A 22,452-nucleotide genomic window follows, 5' to 3' on the forward strand; every position below is an offset into this window, starting at 1 on the left:
CTTCTTCGGTCACCTCCCCTTCTCTCCCACCCCGCCACCCCCACCCCCAGTAACATGTTCAGGTCTGTATGCAGACCCCTTAACCCTAGAGCGATTGCCCTCCAGACTTGCCAGTTCACCATTTGCTTTTCCCTAGATAAGTAGTTGCATGGCTTTTCTGATTCAGTTCGTTTTTTCAAAAAAAGTCTAAATAAAACAATTGTTGTATTCTCAGATCCTTTATGTATTTGGCATGAAATTCTGGTAGTCCTTTGTGGAATCTGCCCTTTTCATTCTTTATATCCAGTAAATAAAACACAGAAACATTTGGTTGAGCAGATTTGGCCTTATCAGGACAAATGTGTCTCTTTGTACAGGAAATTCCCTCAAAAAGGGCTGGATTTTTTTTTTTTTTTTTTTGAGAGGTATTATTGGTTGGTTACTCTTATTTATTTTTGCCAGCCTTGTTGAAAGGGTTTCTGTCCTTGAAATTTACAATCACTCATAGTTTAAGAGGCCAGATACTTTTGGGGGGAAACCTAGAAAATTAAGATATTAAACAAGAAGGGCAGAGAACCGAGTGTGCTTTTAATTTCAGCGTTTGAATGGGAACTCCTGTGTGCTTGTTGGAAGACGTGGCTGTGGTCTCAGTCTGGGTGCTGGTTGGGTGGCTCTTTGTCCTAGGGAGACAGTCATGGCCCCAAGCGCAGTGACAGTTCACTATGGGCCCCATCCCTAGTCACACGACTGACCGTCTTCATGGGAGGTGTGGCTTAAATGCCTTTGTTGACGGTTGCAGTAGCATGTGGCTTCAGCTGATCTTGTCTGTGTAAGCACTGAGCTGCTGGCCTGCCCACCTGCTCCTGTTTTCGTTCTTATTAGAATAATCCTCGCCCCTTGAGGACCCAGGGGAAATCAGTGGCTTCTAAGGCAGGCTCAGCATCAGCCTGATTGCCACTGGGTGGATGGGCCCCAGCTGTAGACCCGGGGATGGGGGGTAGTGCTCAGGCGCAAAGCCTGCCAGGAGACAGCTGTGCCAGGTGGGAAGTGGGGAGCTCAGGGGGGGTTGAGGGGGCTGGCTGCAAGACTCATGATTCAGCTGCCCCGGGGAGTGAAACGGTTATAGGACAAACGAAGTGGTCAGACATGTCTTTCCCTCCACTTATATACCCCACCTACAATTACATTCCTTCTTACGTTTAGACTTGGCTCCATTTTGCTCTAATGTACAGTATGTACAATAACCCTTAACTCACTAAACTGGCAAGTTTATATTTCTGTTTGTTTTTAATTGTCATTACATTTCCACTTAACAATTTGTTTCACTTTCTTTGTGTTTTCTTTTTTTTTTTTGTCTTAAGCTACATTATTAACCAAAACACTCCTCTTCCTAAAAGAGCAAAAGAATATGCCTTTGCGCCTTTCACTAATGAGCCCCGCTGTTTGATACGGAGTTGATGATACACCTAAAACGATGGTGGCCGAAGCTTCTGTAGTTTCTGGCAAGAGGCTCACTTTAAAATAAGCGATATAAGACTTAAGATTTGTCGGTATTCCAGCATACATTCATTGGACTTTTGGGGGGCAGGAGAACAAACTCAAAAACGGATGAATTGAGATCAGCACATTTCCAACTTTCTTTAGGAGTTTTCATTATGATCATTTATTAAAAACCCGAGGAGCTTGTGAAGTATAGATGTTGCTGGTAGCTTGCACATTCTGTCTTACCGGAATGATGTTTCTGGAAAGAGGGGTTGCTCTCTTTGGCTCCTGGTTAAATAGCCTGTATTAGGGGTTGTGGGGTTCGCACACAGAGGTGCCTGCAGAGCATTTGGTGGGGGCAGAAGGAAGGGGATCCGCCTTCTGTATTGGGAAGCAGAGCAGTGCAGCAGTGGGTTGAAATGTTCTGTGTTTGTTCTTTAACTGTCATTGTATTAATACGACTGAAATTTACATTGCAGACTCAGTCCGCTAGTAACACACTCCAGAAACACAAATCTTCCTCCTCCTTTACACCTTTTATAGACCCCAGATTACTACAGATTTCTCCATCTAGCGGGACAACAGTGACTTCTGTGGGTAAGTAATACAGCAGCAAGCAAGCAGCCACCAGCAGGGTACTTCTCACTCTGTTTGGTTTGGTGAGCATGTGTGGTGGTGGTCGGCAGGCCAGATGCACACCCCACTGGCACTTTTTGCAATGAGCACCATAGTCAGTTTTTCACGTCTGTTTCTTACGAGTTTCTCTTCCTCGGCAAAGAGTGGATCTCAACATGAATCTTTCATGGATGCATATTGGGGAAGGGAGCAGGCCCAGCCCCCATGGAGACAGAAGTAATTCCAGTGTCATATGTTTCAGTGGGGTTTTCCTGTGATGGAATGAGACCCGAGGCCATGAGGCAAGATCCTACGCGGAAGGGCTCAGTGGTCAATGTCAATCCCACCAATACTCGGCCCCAGAGCGACACCCCAGAGATTCGCAAATACAAGAAGAGGTTTAACTCCGAGATCCTGTGCGCTGCCTTGTGGGGTAGGTGTCTCTGGGCCATTCGAACGCTTCTGTTTTTATTCTCAAGGGTGGACCGGTCATTTGGAGAAGTACAGCTTGGGATGTCTCGGGGGTTTGGGGAGCGTTGTTCGTGGGTGAGGTGGAAGACTCTTGACATCCCTTGCGCACACTGTCCCATGGAATCCTGCAGGCACACAGACTTGCCCTTGTTTCAGCCATCATGTACTGGACAGAGTGACTCATCTCCATCACCTCGTATAAAAAAGGAGAGAAAGGCATTTGATTTGGCCCATATTTATAGGGAGAATGAAGAAATCTGTCAAATTGCTTTTCTTTAAATGTTTCAGTTTAACAGTCTTTCCTGACTCTTTGTGGCTTAAGATGGCATCTAAGTGAAGCTTTGAGGGGTTTTGTTTTGTTTTTGTTGTGTTTTTGATGTGGACCTTTTTGAAAAATGTATTCTTTACTTGGAGGAAAATTGCTTTATAATATTGTGTTGCTTTCTGCCATACAGCAGTGAGAATCAATCATTATTATACGTATGTCCCCTCTCTCTTGAACCTCCCTCTCCTCCCCCCGCCCACCCAGTACCCCACTACTCCCACCCAACCCTGCCTCTCTAGGTCATCACAGAGCACCAGGCTTGAGCTCCCTGTCCTATACAGCACCTTCTCACTAGCATCTGTTTGACACGTCCCTGGTGAAAGTGTTAGTTGTTCAGCCGTGTCCGACTGTTTGTGACTCCGTGGACTGTAGCCCCCCAGGTCCCTTTGTCCATGGGATTTCCCAGGCAAGAATACTGGAGTGGGTTGCCATTGCCTTCTCCAGGGGATCTTCCGAACCCAGGAATCGAACCCATGTCTCCAACCCATGGCTCCCGAGTTGTAGACAGATTCTTAACCCCTGAGCCACTGGGGGAAGCCAGAGCAGGTGTGGGAAAATGGGGAGGGAGATGGGACACGGCTGGGGAGAAGGAGCTGGGGTGTGCCTGATACATACTGCTTCTAAGAAAAGAGGGACCGAGGACCAAATGCAGCTGTTTGTTTCTTAAAGATGATGGAGGATGGTCTTTAAGAAAACCTGAAACTGAGTGATAGATGCCGGGGTGATCACAACCTGTTAGAGACTAAGGGGGCTGTGTATGGCTCGTTCTAGATTTCCCGAGCAGAGACAGATGTTGAAGGAAGCAGGTGGGGATCATGACATTGGACAAAGGTTTGTCTGTCCAATAGTATAGCTAAGATGGAGAGTCTGTGGTACCTAGGAGATGGTGGGCTCAGATGTTCTGGGGCTACTGAGGAAGACCCTGAAGCTGGAGGATCAGGTGTGAAGCAAGCTCATTGCCCGCTTAGATCCTTTTTATATTAATGTGTAAATGAATATTCCACCCTCTCCCCTCCATGGTGATTTGTTGCAGTTTGGGTACTTTAAGCTCTGACTATCCTTAGCTTTGGAGAAAAAAATGGCAACCCACTCTAGTAGTATTGCCTAGAGAATTTCACGGACAGACGAGCCTGGCGGCCTATTAGTCCATGGGGGTCCCAAAGAGTCAGGCATGACTGAGTGACTGAGCGCACACATCCTAAGCATCTCTGTTTGTGGGTGACTTGAGGAAAGGACTCTTATCCTGAGAGGTGGCACTGTTTGTTCCATACAAGGCCATCTGCCATGCACAGTGTAAAATTGTGGTCTTTCTGTGTCTTTGACATAGGGGTGAACTTGTTGGTGGGTACCGAGAGTGGCCTGATGCTGCTGGACAGAAGTGGCCAAGGGAAGGTGTATCCTCTGATCAACAGAAGGCGATTTCAGCAGATGGACGTCCTGGAAGGCTTGAACGTCTTAGTGACGATATCTGGTAAGTGTGGGTTTGGGAGAGCAGGCCACCAGCACTGTTTAAAAGTGTGGTGCTTCCACACATGGAGCTTGAGTGAGCTCGTTTTCCCAAGTGATGGCTCAAAAATAGAACCATAGCATGATTTTATAATAATGTGATAGGAAAGCGTATTCAGACGGGACCCACTGTGTGCACTTGCGACGGGGTGGGGCTCCTCTGAGCTCTCCTGGAGCCCGCTCCTGTGCTTCCTGCTCCATGTCTCCATCCCACCCACCCCCTGCCCGCCCGCCCGCTCCATCCCCACCTCGCCGCCACGCCCGCAGCCTGTCCTGGTCAGGGTGTGGGTTTGTGTCCACTTGTTCCCACAGGACTCTCTGATGCAAAAAGAACTGTTCTTTGCCATGGCCAGTAAAACCATCGTTTGGGGTTTTTTTCCCATGTCTGTCAGCACTTGCTCTGAGTTTCTTTTTAGGAGGAGCATTTTTCTTGGTATAAATCATATCTGTTGATTGCAGAAAGTAAGAAATACTGCAGAAGAGCAAAGAGGAGGAATAAGTCGTAAAATCAGTTCATCCAAAGAAACTGTTAACTTCACTTTTTGACTTCCAGTCTTGTAAGCATATACATGCTGAGAATAAAAATATAAAATAGTATAATATAATATATAAAAACAGTCATGCAACATGTTGAGGGGACACTATGATGCCCGTATACTGACGAGATGGTTTCACCAGATGTGTGATCCACTGCTGTCCATACAGTCCGCGTCTACTCACGCTTGGCACCCCCGGTCCTGAAGTTGAGCTGTGTCCCTGCCATTCTCGTTTGTCCAAACCTGTAGGTGGTTTTTCCGTGTTCCTTCCTGATAGCCATTCTGTGCGGCTACGAGATGTTTCTCTGCATGGGTGACACTAAAGTTTATTTAATTCTGTTGTAACTTCCATTTATTCCTTTTCTCCCCTCTCCTGTAAACATTTTCATAAGTGTCTTGGTAACTCACTTAACCATTCAGCATGTGAAGCCATGTTGCCTGGATCATAACGTCCTAATCTGCATTTTTGCTGGGGTTAAAGAGTATGCAGAAATGTAAGACCTGTCTCCTCATTACCCACAGTGATTTTGATTTAATTGTCGACTAACTCAAACTTGTTGTGTTTATTTGTATGTAACAGATTTCTTGCAATAATTTTTAGTTTTCAAATCGATTTTTGGTTTTAAGTAAGATGTCTGTTGAAATGCAAAAATTTCACCATCCATCTCCTACTTAAATGAGGAAACAACCATTTAAGACTTGAGTGCTGATGGAAAATAGGTTTTCGAATTGGAGGGAAAATAAATCTGCAGCTGAAAATGGTTAAAACTTCATTTTGTGATCCAGTGAGCAAGGTGGTTTGTGTGGATCAGTAATCAACTGATACCGTTTTGGGGGGCCACTTTTTTTGTATTTTTATAGCTTTCATTGGTTTTCAAAATCATAAAAGCAATAACATGTCAATTGTAGGAAACTGCAAAAACGAGGAGAAAAAGCTTAGGAAAAAGAAAATGTAATCACTATCTGAGAGATAGTTCTTGTTAACTTTTTAATATAACTTTTTAATATATTTCCTTCTCATTTCTATAAATGTATCTCACAGTGTGGGAATAAAACACTGTGTGTACGTAAAACAATGTTGTCTTTGTCTTTGTCTTCCCACATTCAGAAATTCTTCAAAACTTAAGATTGTGTTGAAGTGTAAGGCATAATACAGAAAGTGCACAGATTATGAATAATTACAGGCCCAGGAAGAGTCACAGGTAGCCATCGTGTAGCCCCCAGCTCCTCCGCCCACCCACGGCGCTCCTGCATTGCTTCCATCATCGCCCGCCACCCCCCACCCCCACCGCGCGCGCACACACACACACACACACAGCGCGCACACACCCTCCCACCCACCCACCCACCACACACACACACACACGCGTGCACACACACGCGCGCACACACGCACATGCACACACACACACACACGCACACACCCTCCCACCCACCACACACACACACACACACCCTCCCACCCACCCACCCACCCACCCCACACACACCCACCCCCCCACCCACCACACACACACACGCACACCCCCCCACACACACACACCCCTCTCCCCCCACCTGAGGAAGCGCTGTCCTGACTTTGAACACCTTAGTATATACTAGGTATGGTTTGATGTCTGTTTTTTTGCCTTCATTGAACTGAACTCAAATAAATGGCAAAAATACTTCTTTTGTGTCTCACTTTTTTTCTAGAGCAGTTTCATGTTTACAGAGAAAGTGACCAGAAAGTATAGACAGTCTTATATGGGCCCCCTCCAGTTTCCCCTCTTCTCTGACATTTGTTACAGTGGATGGACCAGTGTTAATGCATTATTGTTAGCTGAAATCCACAGTTTAGGTTCTCTGTGTGTGTGTGTGTGTGTGTCCTCTGGGTTGAACACATGCATAATTTTATCTGTCATACAGACAAGTTGCATCACCCTAAAAATCCTCTGTGCTCCATCCCTTCCTCAAAGCCCATGGTAACACCTGAGCTTTTTTTGCTCTTTATTGCCTTTTCCAGAATGTCCTAGGTGGGCTCATGCAGTGTGTAGCCTTTTCGGACAACTGAGAGCGAGTACCTTTTTATGAATTAATGTGATGACTTCTTTTGTCTGCCCTGGGTGCTTGCTCAATACTTCTGCTAGGTTTGCAGTTGTTCAGGCGCTAAGTCATGTCCGACTCTCTGCCACCCCATGGACTGCAGCACGCCGGGCTTCCCTGTCCTTCACTATCTCCCGGAGTTTGCTCAAAATGAAATTACTTAGCATTGCATGCACGCATGTCCATTGAGTTGGCGATGATATCTAACCATCTCATCCTCTGCTGCCCCCTTCTTTTGCCTTGAGTCTTTCCCAGCATCAGGGTCTTTTCTAGTGAGGGAACTCTTTGCATCAGGTGGCCAAAGTATTGGAGTTTCAGCATCAGAATTTCCAGTGAATATTCAGGGTTGATTTCCTTTAGGGTTGACTTGTTTGATCTTGCTTGCTAGGTTCTCTCTCTCCTAATTGACATATAGGAGTGCTTCACATGTTCTGGGTAGGAGTCTTCTATTAGCTCTCTCTGTTGTGTCCATTAGTTTATGGCTTGCCGTTTGCTGGACTGAAGTCCCTAAGTTGGGTGATCTGTGAAACCCTTTTGTGCTCTTAAATGGGAAACCATAGTTACTCCAGAAGGTTTTAAGAATCAGATGACCTAATAGCTTCATTTGAGTTTCTAGTGAAACCAATACAAAACGATTCCCTTGCGGTGGGGGAAGGGGATGGTATTTATTGTTTATTGCAGTTTATTTTGATTACTGTTGTTAACAAAGATACCTAATTTTGAATATGCATGTAAAGTACTGATTATTTGTTTTGCTAGGCAAAAAGGATAAGTTACGTGTCTACTATTTGTCCTGGTTAAGAAATAAAATACTTCACAACGACCCAGAGGTTGAGAAGAAGCAGGGCTGGACGACAGTGGGGGACCTGGAAGGCTGCGTGCATTATAAAGTTGGTAAGTCCGCCGCGGCTGCAGGGGCTCTGTTTTTCAGAGGTTCAGTTTATCTTTTGTGTAAAATGTATGTGTTTCTGAAGCTTCAGTTTCTTTAGTGAGAAACCTGTCTCTGATGCTCCTGCTCATTGTCTCTGATACTCCCAGCTCATTTGAAGCACCTTCTACTCCTGAGGTCTGCAGGGCTCCATTTGAATCATGATCAGGTTCCCTTCAGGCATCCCCTACCTCCATCACCCTGACCTTGGACAGTCCACATTCTTCTCTGTAAGATGGGGTTCAGAGGAACCTCATTAAGGAAGCATTGCCTGAAGAACGCCAGGCCCCTTGGATTCTTCCTTGGTCCTGCAAGCTGGTTCTCACTCGAAGCACTGTGGGTCCTTGGCAGCCACTGATGGAACGTTTGAGAGTTTGCCTAAAGAGTTTTGGCCTGTCGGTTTGAATAAAATGCGCTGTGCACAGCTACTGTGCTCGTCACTGAGGAAGGAATCTTGCTGGCCAGGCAGCATTTTGTGGCAACTTTTTTGTTCATTTCTCTGCAACATTCATGCTTCTCATAAGATTTCACAAGAAAAAAACCAAAATACATTTTTTGTGTGTGTTGCGGAAAAAAAAAATCAACATACTGGCTCAATTAACATTGGAAATTAAGGAGGAACGATGGTGCTTAGCCCAGTTACAGTTTTATGAGTGAGATGATGTGTTCTAATTGCATTTGAAATGGAAAGTTGAGAAGATGAGCAACTGGTTTCTCTGTGTATTTAAGACTGAGGATGTGAGGGACCTACTGGATGTTGATTTCTGCTTCCGTGTTTTCTGTTCTTCCGGGTCAGTGCTTCTGCTCTCAGGGATATTCCAGTCCTTGGTGTTGTCATCTTGTTGATGTAATCTGTTCACAGCCCTCAGGTCACTGGTTACTAATGAGTGTGAGTGCCACCCTGCTATTTGAGTGATTCTGAGTGATCCTGCAGGTGCGGGATTGGTGCAGGTTTGGGGCTTAGGATTTTCTGTGTTGTGGTCTTCTGTACCATTTTTCCTTGTTGAGAGTGGTAGCTGGAATCATCTAAGGCTGAATGTGATGAACTGGCTCATAACAGCTGAAATGTCCCTAAACAGATGATCCCACAGGGGAGCGAGGGCAGATGTGTTAGACTGAGCTGGACTTTTCCCCAGGACAGAATGTCCACCCTCACTCAGGCCCGTCGTTCATATAGGACGAATCACAAGCGTTCATTTGTTATGTTAAGACTTCTGTTGTTCAGTCGCTCAGTCGTGTCCAGCTATTGGCAACACCGTGGACTGCAGCATGCCAGGCTTCCCTGTCCTTCACCAGCTCCCGGAATTTGCTCAGACACATGTCCATTGTGTTGGTGATGCCATCCAACCTCTGCTGCCGCCTTCTCCTGCCTTCCATCTTTCACAGCATCAGTGTCTTTTCCAATGAGTCAGCTCTTTGCATCAGGTGGTCAAAGTATTATTCAGTTGACCCAGACGTGTGCTGTGTAGTATGGTTGCCATCAAGAACAGGGAACGTGGGAGTGGGTATTTAAATTTATTTGTAAGTTAATTAACGTGAGGTAAACTTTAAGGTTTAAGTGACACTAGTGCATTCCAAGTGTCCAATAGCCCCATGTAACATAAAACCTTTCCACCGTCACGGAAAACTCTGTCCCATCAGCACTGGATGGCCTCTTAGAATCGTCTGTATCATCATAGTCCTGTGATGCATTTGAATAGTGACAACACGTGGAATTTAACCAGGAGAGTTACCAAGTCAACAAGCTGAGTCTCACGGTCGAAGTCAGGATCAAGCGGTGCTGTGGTTTAGAGCGGCTGTGCAGACACTGGGGTCCACACCAGCCAATAAGTCAGGTGTGGCCAGGGCCATCTGGGTATCTGCTCTTAGCAGACATGCTGGCTGTCAGAGAACTGAGACAGCTGTGTAAAGAAGGCCTTCATATATAAGTATGAAGTTACAGAGAGAGTTTCTTTACTTTTGGTACAGGATGTAGAATCCGATGTAGAATCCTACCAATTACTACTATCTCTATAGCTGGGAGTGCTGTAAAGCGATACTTGGTCTTATACACAGAAACAGAATTCAGATTCAGTTGATGAGTATTTTGTCATAGTTTTTCCATCCGTAAGCTCCACATGGGACTCAGGAAAGCCCACGTGGAAGATTTGCCCTCTTGCTGATATTCAGGAGCCTCTTGGCTGATAAATCACATCATTATCCTTTGGAATGAATGCTGAGTCCTCCGGACAACAGGGTGGAAAGGTCGACGCTATCCTTAATTATTAAATACTAAGAACGGTAGGAGCAGCACTGAAATTGTTCATTGATAATAACCAGGGTATGGGGTGGAGTCTAGCACAACATTGAGGAGGATGGGGACAGCCTGAATGTATATTCATGAATCTGGAAAGTGAACCAGTGCCTGACCTCTCAGCATTGTTCTTTCACTGGTTTGAATGGATCGACAGGGAAGGGCATGTTTGCAGAGTTTGCAGAAGGGACTGAGAGGTCCACCGTGATACTGACCTGCTCTTCTTACTCTTTCAGTAAAATATGAAAGGATCAAATTTCTGGTTATTGCTTTGAAGAGCTCTGTGGAAGTCTATGCGTGGGCACCCAAGCCATATCACAAATTCATGGCCTTTAAGGTAATAACGTTAAGTGCGCTTAAGAATAGTATCAGCCATGCACAGTGTGACCTAGAGCCAGGGAATAAGTCGGCTGATCATTTATTTAAAACTGTGCTGTTAGAAGGGGGACAACAAGCCAAGGAATCAAAATTGAAATATATGTATATGTCTATGATACCATGGGCTTCCCTGGTAGCTCAGCTGAAAGAATCTTCCTACAGTGCAGGAGACCCCGGTTCAATTCCTGGGTTGGGAAAATGTCCTGGAGAAGGGTTAGGCTACCCACTTCAGTATTCATGGGCTTTCCTGATGGCTCAGATGGTATAAAGAATCCGCCTACAAGGCAGGAGCCCTGGGTTCGATCCCTGGGTTGGGAAGATCCCCTGGAGAAGGGAACAGCTACCCACTCCAGTATTCTGGCCTGAAGAATTCCATGGACTATATAGATAGTCCGTGGGGTCACAAAGAGTTGGACACGACTGAGTGACTTTCACTTGCAATTTTTTATCAGCAGTAGTCAGCTTCCAGGTATATTTGTTCAACAGAGGACTAATTAAAGTGAAGTTACAGAAATTCTTAATGACATAGTGATTAATAAAATATGTATAGTATACTATTTTTTGTTTCAAGAAAAATACTGTAGTAAAAAATTGGCAGTTATTTTGTGGGTGTTTTTAAAATGTTTTTGTAATTCTAGACTGCACTAGATACAAATTTTATATATTTTTTAGTTAAAAATGATACTACTATGACACTAGATATTATAAATCACTTAATAAACATTTCTGATATTAGACACAAAACTTTAAGCATTACCCCTGGGCCTATTTTAGTGCAGGGTAAGAAATTAAGATTTTTTTTTTTTTTTAATGATTGTTTACTTATTTTTTAAAATAGTTTTGACATATTAAGGGTAGGCCTTCATTATCAGGAAAATTGACATTTAGATAGCTTATTATTTGATTCTTCAGTAAAGCAAGATAAGTGGGGTTATCATATTTGCTTTAAAATAAAGCCACATATTATTGACTAAAAGCAATTGATTGTCAAGTTACAATTATCTTTTGAGATCTGATCTTAATCACCTTCGTGGACCGAGTACTGTACTCTCTGTTTTATAAATAAATAGTTTATTCGGAGCTCTCTCGTGAGCTACAGGGATTGACGTTGCAGGCCACCCAGGCTGTTACAGTGCATGGTAGCCTCTCACTACCACTGGTAAACGAGTTGGAGAGTTAGAGTGGAAGTTTGAGTAGCTCTGTAGAGGCTGGGATGACTGTGAGACACTGATGAAATTCTCCACATGTGTCTCTTGGCACTGCTCCTCTCTCTCTCCCTCGTCTGCATTGGAGTAGTTGCTGCTAACAGATAAAAGCAAAGACAAGACTCACCGTGGGGAGCAGTTCTGCTTACGCGTTTCGCCAGGGTGGTTCAGTCATTGACTGACTGAGGGCCTAGGTCTGGCTTCTCCAGCTGGAACCGTCAGACGTAAGTTCCGCTCATCTCCCTGCTGCCTCTCGCCTGCTTCTTTGCAGTCGTTTGGCGAGCTGGTGCACAAGCCGTTGCTGGTGGATCTCACTGTTGAGGAAGGCCAGAGGCTGAAGGTGATCTATGGATCCTGTGCTGGATTCCATGCTGTTGATGTGGACTCGGGATCGGTCTATGACATTTACCTACCAACACACGTAAGAAAGAACCCACACTCTATGGTTGGTTGACTGGCTTCATTTTGTTTTGACTTTTCTCTTTGCTCTGCTCAGTGCACTAACACGGGCAGGGTCTCCTCGCTTCCCCTTTGCAGTGGGGGTGAGTATTTCAGTGACGTGCCCTCTTCAGTAGCTTCTCTGCTCCTGTGTCTGAAGCCCTCCTGAGACTGGCCTAGCCCTGCTTTCACTAACACGGGATGGGAGGGGGCATCTGCTGGCAGGTCAGGACAGCCATGGGGTGAGACTGCTTAGAGGAATGTAATGTATTAAATGGAGCCCATAGTCCAAATATATTCCAGGGGCCTCAGGAGATGTGAATGAGCAGTGTATAGGGCGTGTCAGAGGTAGACTTTCAGATACATCTGACATCACGTGGCTTCTCCACAGTGTTGTCGAGTTGCTGTATTTACCACCAGGAAGCTGAGCCAGTGCCTTTGCACGAGACATGCTTGTTAAGCCTGTGTGCAGGAGGAGAGGTGGCCGCTGACGTGCTTCCCTGTGCTCTGTCCCCCTTCTCCAGATCCAGTGTAGCATCAAGCCCCACGCGATCATCATCCTCCCCAACACGGACGGCATGGAGCTCCTAGTGTGCTATGAAGATGAAGGGGTTTACGTGAACACGTACGGGAGGATCACCAAGGATGTGGTTCTGCAGTGGGGAGAGATGCCGACGTCTGTAGGTACGTGTCCCTGAGCAGAAGCGGTCGTGTTTGTTAAAGTAGGGCCTTTCCTGCGGATGTGTTTGTTTCAGATACTGGTGTTACATGGTGTTCAGACCGTTTGACCATTTAACAGAGTGGTTGGCAGTAGGTGGTGGGAAAGGTGGATTGTAGACTGTGATGTGTCATAGTCTTATGTTAGGACAAAATCTTAATAGTTTTTTTTTTTAATCAATTTATTTATTTTGTTATTCAGTTGCTAAGTTATGTCCAGCTCGTGGCGGCCACATGGACTGCAGCACGCCAGGCATCCCTGTCCTTTACGGTCTCCTGGAGCTTGCTCAAACTCATGTCCATTGAGCCAGTGATGCCATCCAACCATCTCATCCTCTGTTGCCCCCTTTCTCCTCCAGCCCTCAATCTTTCCCAGCATCAGGGTCTTTTCTAATGAGTTGGCTCTTCCCCATCTTTTTTCTAAAAATAAATTTATTTTCTTTTTGGCTGTGCTAGGTCTTTGTTGGAGAAGGCAGTGGCACCCCACTCCAGTACTCTTGCCTGGCAAATCCCATGGACGGAGGAGCCTGGAAGGTTGCAGTCCATGGGGTCGCTAGGAGTCGGACATGACTGAGCGACTTCACTTTGACTTTTCACTTTCATGCATTGGAGAAGGCAATGGCAACCCACTCCAGTGTTCTTGCCTGGAGAGTCCCAGGGACGGGGGAGCCTGGTGGGCTGCCATCTCTGGGGTCACACAGAGTCGGGCACGACTGGAGCGACTTAGCAGCAGCAGCAGCAGGTCTCTGTTGCTGCGTGGGCTCTTCTCAGGCTGTGGCGAGTGGGAGCTACTCTCCCTGTGTGGTGTGCAGGCTTCTCTTGTTGTGGAGCACAGGCTCTAGGGTGTGTGAGCCACGGGCTCTGGTTGGGGCTCACAGGCTTAGCTGCTCCACAGCATGTGGGATCTTCCAAGATCAGGGATCGAACCCACGTCTCCTGCATGGGCAGGCAGATTCTTTACCACTGAGCCACCAGAGAAGCCCCAAGGAATCACTGCTTAAAGCTCTGTCTTCACAGTCCTCTGTTTAATCCAAGGCAGCCAGGGACAGTAAGACAGATGGAGTTGTGACTAATGGGTGGAAGGCGAGGGGAACAGGAGGGTGAGTGATGCTGTGGCGATCTCATGGTCCAGCCGCAGTCCACACACAGCCTCTGACCTTCCCTGCGCATGTCCTAAAGACTGACGTCTGGAACCCTGTTGACTCCAAGTTTATTTCCCCAAACTACTTTGGTTTTAGAGCAGCCAAGTCTCTGGCTCTGTCCACTTGCCTTTTCTTCTCCCTGGTAATTGGCGTGAGGAAAGTATAAGCCAAACTATGGACACGGACTGGGGGTAATGCTCCAGCATGTCCTCCTCGGAGGCATCAACAGACTCAGCTGATAATTTAAAACATCACCTTCCAGGATGACCCACAATGTTGCACGTGTAGAGTTCCTTACATCAGTGGTCCCCATCCTTCTTGGCACCAGGGACCAGTTTCCTGGAAGCCGTAGGAGAGGAGGGATGGTTTGGGGGTGAGTCAAGCACATTATATTTATTGTGTACTTTATTTCTGTTGTTATATCAGCTCCACCTCAGATCATCAGCCATTATATTCCAGAGGTTGGGGACCCCTCTCTTACAAAAACCTCCAACTGCCAGCTGTTTAGAGGGGTGGTGTATGTGTGTATGTATGTGTGTGTGTGAAAAATGAGCAGCTTCTTTCCATGGCTGTTTCCTCATCTTTAACAATATGTGTTTTCCTCTCTCAAAAAGCATATATTCGATCCAATCAGACGATGGGCTGGGGAGAAAAGGCCATAGAGATCCGATCTGTGGAAACTGGCCACTTGGATGGCGTGTTTATGCACAAAAGGGCTCAAAGGCTGAAATTCTTGTGTGAACGCAATGACAAGGTAACAGTCTCCTTAGGGATTCTTTTTAGATGTTATCTTTCAGCAGTGGTTTATTTTCCATGCAGTTCTGTGAAGCCTTTCCTTGGGATTTCGATAGATTCTGAAATAACTTTATCAAGGAACTTTTCAGTAGTGCCTTTTTAGACCCATTAATGGAGGTCAGGATATATTTTGTTTTGTTTTTGTTGAGGGGGTGGACATGTTTATCTCTGCAGAAATCATTCTGTGTTGTGTTTTTGTTGTCTTTTGAGGTTCCTCCCCCCCCGCCCCGCCCCCGCCATTAGGTGGCCTGTCCAGGCTGTGTTGAGTTTAGGGATAGAAAAGGTTAAAGCTCCCAGTTTAGATGGATGGAACTCTTTGGTGATTCGAAAGAACCCTCGTACACATTTAAGTAATAGGGGAAATTTTCCTTCTCCTGATATATGCATGAAATACACCACTTGTTAGTCCGTCTTTCGAGTATTAACACAACTGCATTGTTTTCCTGGCATAAGTGCCTAAGAGGAGAAATTATTTTATGCAAAAGCCGGAGTGCTGCCTACAGGTGAAACCTGTGAGACCCCAGAGCATCAAAGCCCAAGTTAAAACCTTTGCTTTTCTGAACTGGCCACATCGTTTTCTTCTCCAGGACTCCCTTCCTCCCCAAACAGCCTTGGAGTGGAGCAGACAGCTGGCCAAGGGTGTTGACCCCTCTGGCCTTTTCTAAGCTTAGATTTCTCTCTCTTCTGTCACTTGGATGAAAATACGACTACCTGAGGCAGCCCACTACAGCCTTAGAAACATTTCCACCTCTTGCTTCACATTGAAATACATTAAGCCTTTCAGTCACCAGACCTCAGGTTGACTTCTAGGATGAAGAAGAGCTGTCATCTCCCCTTGGCAGGTGGGCCTCCTGCCCAACTAGGTGCCTACTCTGTCCACATCCCCCCAGCCCACTTCCTCCTGCAGGCCAGTCCTCTGGCTCATTCGCTGGTGCATTTGACCTACATAATATCTCCCAAATCTTTTACCTTGGAAATCCACACAACCTCAGAGCTAACCAGCTTTGGGGTTTACATTTTCCTAAGTATGTTCAGTGGAGCCATAACCACGGTATTCTTTGAACTTCAGGCATTAAAAAAATTGTTTTAATCATTCCTGATGTCACACCCATCAGGGTTTATTAATAAAAGGCACAAAACTAAATTATATATATTTTTGACAGTAGAGTCCTATGAAATAACCAAGACATTTCAGTTTCATTTTTTAAAAGAAAAACAAGGCTGCTGAGCCGCCTCCCCACTGATCACTGAGTTTGCCAAACACGTTGATCTTTCAGAAGGTGTTAAGGGTGGGGTGAGCACAGGTGATCCAGTTTGGGAAACATCCCCTTGTTTCCTCTGTGTTCTCACAATAGGGCACGGGGTGCACAGAGTCACCTCTTGGCTAAGGAGTCTTCCTCTAAGTTAAGAAAATGTTAGTTGCTCAGCCTCCTCCGGCTCTTTGTGACTCCCTGGGCTGGAGGCCCACCAGGCTCCTGTGTCCATGAAATTCTACAGGCCAGAATACTGGAGTGGGTTGCCATTCCTGCTCCAGGGAATCTTCCTGACCCAGGTCTCCCTGCGTTGCTGGCAGATTCTTTACCGTCTGAGCCTCCAGAGAAGCCCTCGTAGTGGAGATGAAAACCGGCTCCGTGCTGACGAGCGGACATCACCCCAGATTTCCTTTGGGAGGGGCCTCCGGGCTTTCGGGGTCCCCCTCACCCCTCTCCCCCTCTTCCCCTGCAGGTGTTCTTCGCCTCGGTCCGGTCTGGGGGCAGCAGCCAGGTTTACTTCATGACTCTCGGCAGGACCTCTCTTCTGAGCTGGTAGGAGTGGCGGGCTAGGCTGCGGCCCCGGAGGTGTCGACCACGAGAACCCGACCACGAGAACCCGGAGATCCTGGCAACTGGAGCGCGGAGCTGCCCGGGCCGCGTGGGCGGGGTCTCCTCCCCGCCCCCACCCGCTCTTACCAGTTCATCCCCATTCTCTTCCTGTCCTGTTCGAAATAAATCGAGGCTGCATCGCAGCTGGTGCTGTTGAGACTGCCATCGGGTGCTATCCGTGCTGGGATGGAGCGGCGGGCAGAACGCATGCGCATTCCCTCCAGCTCCAGCGTTGCCTGTCTGCAGCTCCATCCTGGAGCGTCTGCGGGTGGAGACCAGACGCCGGCGGGGGGGTTGGCAGGTGTAAACCTGCGCTCGGAGGAGCAGGTCGCTGAAGCCAAGAGCAGATTTAATATAGTAACATTAACAACGTATTTAATTGACATTTTCTTTTTTTTTTTTTTGTAATGTGACCATATGTGGACAAAGAAGAAGGTGCAGGTTTAAGAAGTTAATATTTATAAAATGTGAAAGACACAGTTACTAGGAAAACTTTTTTGTGGGTGGGGCTTGGGAGGCGGGTGGGTGGGTTTAGGGACCCATTTGGTTTCTTGGGAATTTTTTTTTTTTTTTTTTTTGGCCAAGAACTCAGTTGTTTTTCTGTGTACCAAGTTTTGCCTAAAATCACGTGCAGATGATTCTTTTTAAAAAAAAAGGAAAAAGAAAGGGTGTGCATTTGTATCCTGCCCAGAACCTTGTTGTGTGACAGTATTAGCGCTGCCTCGGTCAAAGGTTTAATTTTTGTTTAAACCTGGAAGTGCAACAGCAGTTTCACCACGATCGGCACTTGCAGAGGGGAAAAAAAATCTTTTTCAACCACGTGTTTATTTTTTCGCCTACCTCATTGTTTTTAATGCATTAAGAGGTGGTTTAGTTTCTATGTCTTTGGAGGAAAACATTAACCTTAATACCAAAACGATCCAATTGAAGTTTGACTGTTATTTTGTCACGTCTCAGTAGGCACAAGAGAAATTGTCCCCGAAGGTGGGAAACAGCCATGAGGCTTGTCCGCTGAGGGGCACGTCTGCTTTCTGAGCTGAGAAAGCAGATCACGTTGTTTTCCACCAGGTTCATCAGTGGTGGTGGTGGATGGACAGGCGGCCATTGCCCGCAGCACACGGGGCCTCGCTGTTCTCAGCTCGGAGTTTGCAGACAGGTGGTCATATGGGGGACAACCCCGCAAACTGTTGACAGTGTTGCCGGAACCTTTCCTTGGGGCCGGGGGTGTTTCCCTTTTTCTAAAAATGCAATGCACTAAAACTATTTTAAGAATGTAGTTAATACTGCTCATTCATAAGATAGCATCTTCCTGCGTTTCGGGTGTGATATCAGAGCCCTGGCTTCTCGAGTGCTCTCCCTTGCTCGCTCTCTCTGTGCGCGCTCTCTGTTTTTTAAACCAGTTTTACTTTATGAATATGTTCATGACATTTGTAATAAATGTCTTGGGTAATAATTGGTTTCATGGCTTCTGGTCACTGGCTTCCTCTGAGCATGTTGGTTATATTGATTACTTGTTAAAGGGTGGCTCAGCCATCTGCCTGTCTTCTGGCAGAGTTCTGATGGGAATCTCACTCACCAAACAAAAGCTCGGTGTGGCCTGGGCTTATTCCTCCTCCATGGTGAATTTGCTTTTATGACATCAAAATGGAGGTTTTCCGCCCCAAGAAATTAACAATCACTTGCACCTGTTTGCTGAGTCTGCCCCCACCCCCAAAGCCGTATCCCGTTTGGCATCTGCTTTGACCTGTTGTTCTCTTTCTTCTGGGTCAGCATTTTTGCCAAAGGCTCCTTTGAATTTCAAAAATGTAGTGAAGAGTACACAGGCTCACAAATGCAGAAACAACAGCTGGTCACGTACACCCACCACAGCAGCACCTGCTGAGAAAACCTGTTTCCATGTTGGAAGGATTCAGGCTGGGGAAACAGGCTTTCCATGCGTATTGACTTCAGCATAGTGCTGGCATCTAAGGCAGAAAGAACCAGTTCTGTTCTGGCCATTTGTACTTCAAGGAGGGAAGATCTGGGCACTAATCCCGCCCTTGGCAGGAGTTCTGAGACTGGCCAGACCAATCAATGCGGGGCTGCAGTCCTTGCCACATTACTGCTGGTGATTCCCTTCTTGGGTTGGCTTTTGACGGGAGACGAAATGTGCCCCAGCAGACACGTGCACCAGGGGGAGAACGGACTGCATAGTTGGGTCACTTGTAGCCCCTCCCATGACTTCAGCGAAAGGCCAAGTTGGGCAGGTGTCTTTCAAAAAAATACTAAACTTCTGATACCAACATGAAAGATATAAAATGGTTGAGGATGATGGGCTCCAAGCTCAGGTCAGCGTGGGCCTGTCCTACCTGGGCAGCAACTGGTGGTGTGGTGTGGGAGCTGAACGTGGTTGAATCCGTCACTGGGCTTGGCTGACCGAGGTCCACCCAGCCACTGGTCCCTTGGTTGGATGCCTGGGGCCTCCTGCCTTGTCTGGGATGTCCCTCCCTCCTTGGCCTTCCCACCGTGCAGACCAACTTAGATTGCTACAGCTTCGAGCAGGCGCCGGGTTAGCTTTCTCCATGGAAGATGGCAGGCTCTCTCCATTTCATTCCTAACAGGGTAGTGACTTCACTCAAGTGCCAAGATGGCAAAATTAGCAGGAGAATTTAGTATTGTGCCGATACCACTAAATATGGAACCTAGAAAACCATGACAACTCTTCCAAACAAAATACCAGTATGGCTCTAGGTTTAGTTGAAGCTTTAATAAGTGATACTTTTCTGTATTTAAAACGGAGTCTCTATATCGAGTGCAGTTTTTTTGTTTTTTTTTTTGGTTTTTTTTTTTTACTTTTTCTCATGCACATGTTGTGTTGAAGAAAATGTTTACAAAAAATAGTTTTGTTACACTAATGGGCATCACATATTTATGGTCTATTTTTAAGTGATTTTTTTATGGGTTATTTAGGCTTTGGTTTTAGTTGTAGTCCACTTAAATGATGGTTCATAATCCCTAATTTTGCCAATTATAAATTTGCTAAACGGTAATGCAAATGACGAGCTGCATTAAGTTTACTAATCAGAACTGCGAAGCAGACTGGTGGCAAGTACGCAGCCTTGTTTCAGTGCTAACTTGTCTTCTGTGTATTATGAAAATGACTGTGGTCCCTCTTCTCCCCTTTTTTTGTCCTTAAATAAAGTAAAAGTGACACCTGTTTCATGTGGCATGAGTTTCAAATATATTCTGTTCCTGCAGAATGTTCACTTTCTATAAGGATCCACCTTCCCCGGTGCCACCCCAAGGCCCGAGTGAGCAGCTCCCAGATTTCGCCACCTCCCTGAAAGGCGTGGCCCAGGGCATTCCCAGGCACAAGTTACAAAAGCGGCAAACATTTGTTCAGAGATCTTAGAATGCGGGGCTTCTCTAGGGGTCCAGTAGTTAAGAATCCAGCTCCCTTGAAGGGGGCATGGGTTTGATTCCTGGTCCAGGAAGATCCCACTTCCCGCGAGGTGACTAAGCCTCTGTGCCTCAAGTGCAGAGCTGAAACAACCCACTCGAAGGAAACGCTTGTGCCACAAGGGCAGCCGAGAACTGACACAGCCAAATAAATAAATACTTCATTTAAAATCTTAAAATGAAGTTGATAGTGAGCTCTTGATGGCCATGTTCCTGAAGCCAAAAGCAAAAGCTTCTTAGAAAGAAACCGGCTTGTTTTTCCAAGCCTGAATTGAATCAAGAAGTAAGGTGCATGCTATCTGTTCTGTAGCTAATTGGACGTTGGAAGGAACCCTTTCTCAAATTGGTGCGTAAACAAGAACCTAAGCCTGATCATTGGAGCTCCTCCAGTGCGAAGTCATCATTGCCCTGCCGTGGATGTGCTCCATCAACACCCGTACACCCCCGCCCCATAGCTTGGCAGGAACATTCCACACTGGGTACATCCCAGGTCAGCCGTGGGTGTCTGCACTTTGCCAGAGCCCCCAAGGTGGGGAGGAGTAGCCATGCAACTTCGGAGAAGGCAATGGCACCCCGCTCCAGTACTCTTGCCTGGAAAATCCCATGGACGGAGGAGCCTGGTAGGCTGCAGTCCATGGGGTTGCTAAGAGTCAGACACGACTGAGCAACTTAACTTTCACTTTTCCCTTTCATGCATCGGAGAAGGAAATGGCAACCCACTCCAGTGTTCTTGCCTGGAGAATCCCAGGGACGGTGGAGCCTGGTGGGCTGCCGTCTGTGGGGTCGCACAGAGTCGGACACAACTGAAGCAATTTAGCAGTAGCAGCAGCAGCAGCCAAGCAACTTCATCATCAATTGCACGTGTTGGTCAACTAACTCCTCTCTGCTTCATGCTAGAAACACGTTCCTGCTCTAAGGTGAAAATAAACTTGGAAATACCTAGGCCACCAAATGAACGAGTTACCTTCCTCCTCGTCTATTGCAGCTGGTGTGGGTGACGAGGAATAAACCTCCGGTGGTCTGTTGTTGAGCCCTTGTTCCAGCTTCCCTCCATTGGTGGGGGTCTCACAGGAGGTCCCGTGGTCAAGTCATCCCTTTTAAACAATGCCCATGCTTCACTTTAGCAGAAGCAGGTGCTGTGTTTTGCAAAGTAAAATGGCTAAGGAATTAAACCATTTTCCCAGGAGGGAAGTAGCAGGTGTTCAGGTAGGAGATGCTCACATCTGGCCCGGCCCCCCTTCACTATGAGATGCTCATATCGTGTGGGATGTGCGTTTCAGAATCTGCCTGGCTCTCTTCCACCTCTGCCTCTGTCTGACCTAACTTCCTTGTGCTCGTAGTTCACCTCACTTCTCTCTGATTCCCTGATGATGGCCCGATGTTGCCTTGTTCGTTGTTTGTATCTATATACAGACCCAGCATATGACAGTATTCTGGCAAATCCCATGGACGGAGGAGCAGGGGTGGGGCTGCAGTCCATGGGGTCACATGACCGAGTCACCGAGCCCGCATTTGAGCTGCGATTGGTCCTCACTGGTTTGCTACTCTAATTTCCTTGTTGTCCGCTTTAGTAGCTTAAAATGAAACCTCTGATGTTCATCTGAAGAGGAAGCCAGGCCCCTTTGTGGCATGGGGCTTGTGAGGAAGTGCCCTGGGGCAGCTAGGCCCCAGGAGGGCTGTGAGCCCCACCTACTCCAGGCTCGGACCACCCAGTCCTGGAGCAGACCACCAGCCCCATCGGCTGAAACTTGGCTTCTTTCGAAGACACTGTGGGACCTCGATGCCTAGGTCTTATCTCCGAGTTTCATTGGTTACAGGAAATTTGAAGTCAATGGTCCAGCACGAGATTGTTGTTTTTATTATGGTCTGAATTATACGCTTCTGGCAGCTTCTCCCCTCAGGAGTCCTGCTGCAGAGAGATGACGTGGATGGAGCATCAGTCACGCAGCGCTGCTAGTTCCTGTTGTGGAAACCAGTATTAAACAGCTTTTCTACAATAAACTATATTAAATACTGCCTTTGATTCTTTTATTGACAACTTTATGGAGGTGATCCATGCCACACAGTTCACCATTTAAAGAGTGCATGTAACTCAGTGGCCTTTAGTCCTTCAGAGTTGCGTATACATCACCACACTCCATCTCTAAACGTGGTTATCACCCCAAGAAGACAGCCTGTGCCCCTTTGCCGCCATCCCTTGGTCCGCCCCCTCCCGTGCTCCTGAACGCCATGCAGTCTGTCCCCCCTCGTGATGTGGGCC

The 22,452-nt window shown here is 46.7% G+C and overlaps 1 protein-coding gene across 27 annotated transcripts in view; it reads left to right on the top strand.

Annotated features, from left to right (window-relative positions):
* Positions 1 to 19,953, top strand: part of MAP4K4 (mitogen-activated protein kinase kinase kinase kinase 4) — a 149,346-nt gene extending 129,393 nt beyond the window's left edge. For 17 of the 27 annotated variants that reach the window (XM_018054930.1, XM_018054939.1, XM_018054933.1 and 14 more), the window contains 9 exons: positions 1,941 to 2,058; positions 2,339 to 2,509; positions 4,200 to 4,343; positions 7,756 to 7,890; positions 10,454 to 10,554; positions 12,072 to 12,245; positions 12,763 to 12,922; positions 14,712 to 14,851; positions 16,618 to 19,953. In XM_018054930.1, the coding sequence (XP_017910419.1) occupies positions 1,941 to 2,058; positions 2,339 to 2,509; positions 4,200 to 4,343; positions 7,756 to 7,890; positions 10,454 to 10,554; positions 12,072 to 12,245; positions 12,763 to 12,922; positions 14,712 to 14,851; positions 16,618 to 16,701 (1,227 nt within the window). In that variant the 3' untranslated portion in view covers positions 16,702 to 19,953. The remainder of the gene's footprint in view (positions 1 to 1,940; positions 2,059 to 2,338; positions 2,510 to 4,199; positions 4,344 to 7,755; positions 7,891 to 10,453; positions 10,555 to 12,071; positions 12,246 to 12,762; positions 12,923 to 14,711; positions 14,852 to 16,617) is intronic. The other 10 variants (XM_018054934.1, XM_018054941.1, XM_018054942.1 and 7 more) reach the window with 1 other exon arrangement.

Source organism: Capra hircus, chromosome 11, assembly GCF_001704415.2.
Source record: "Capra hircus breed San Clemente chromosome 11, ASM170441v1, whole genome shotgun sequence".
Classification (NCBI taxonomy): Eukaryota; Metazoa; Chordata; class Mammalia; order Artiodactyla; family Bovidae; genus Capra; species Capra hircus.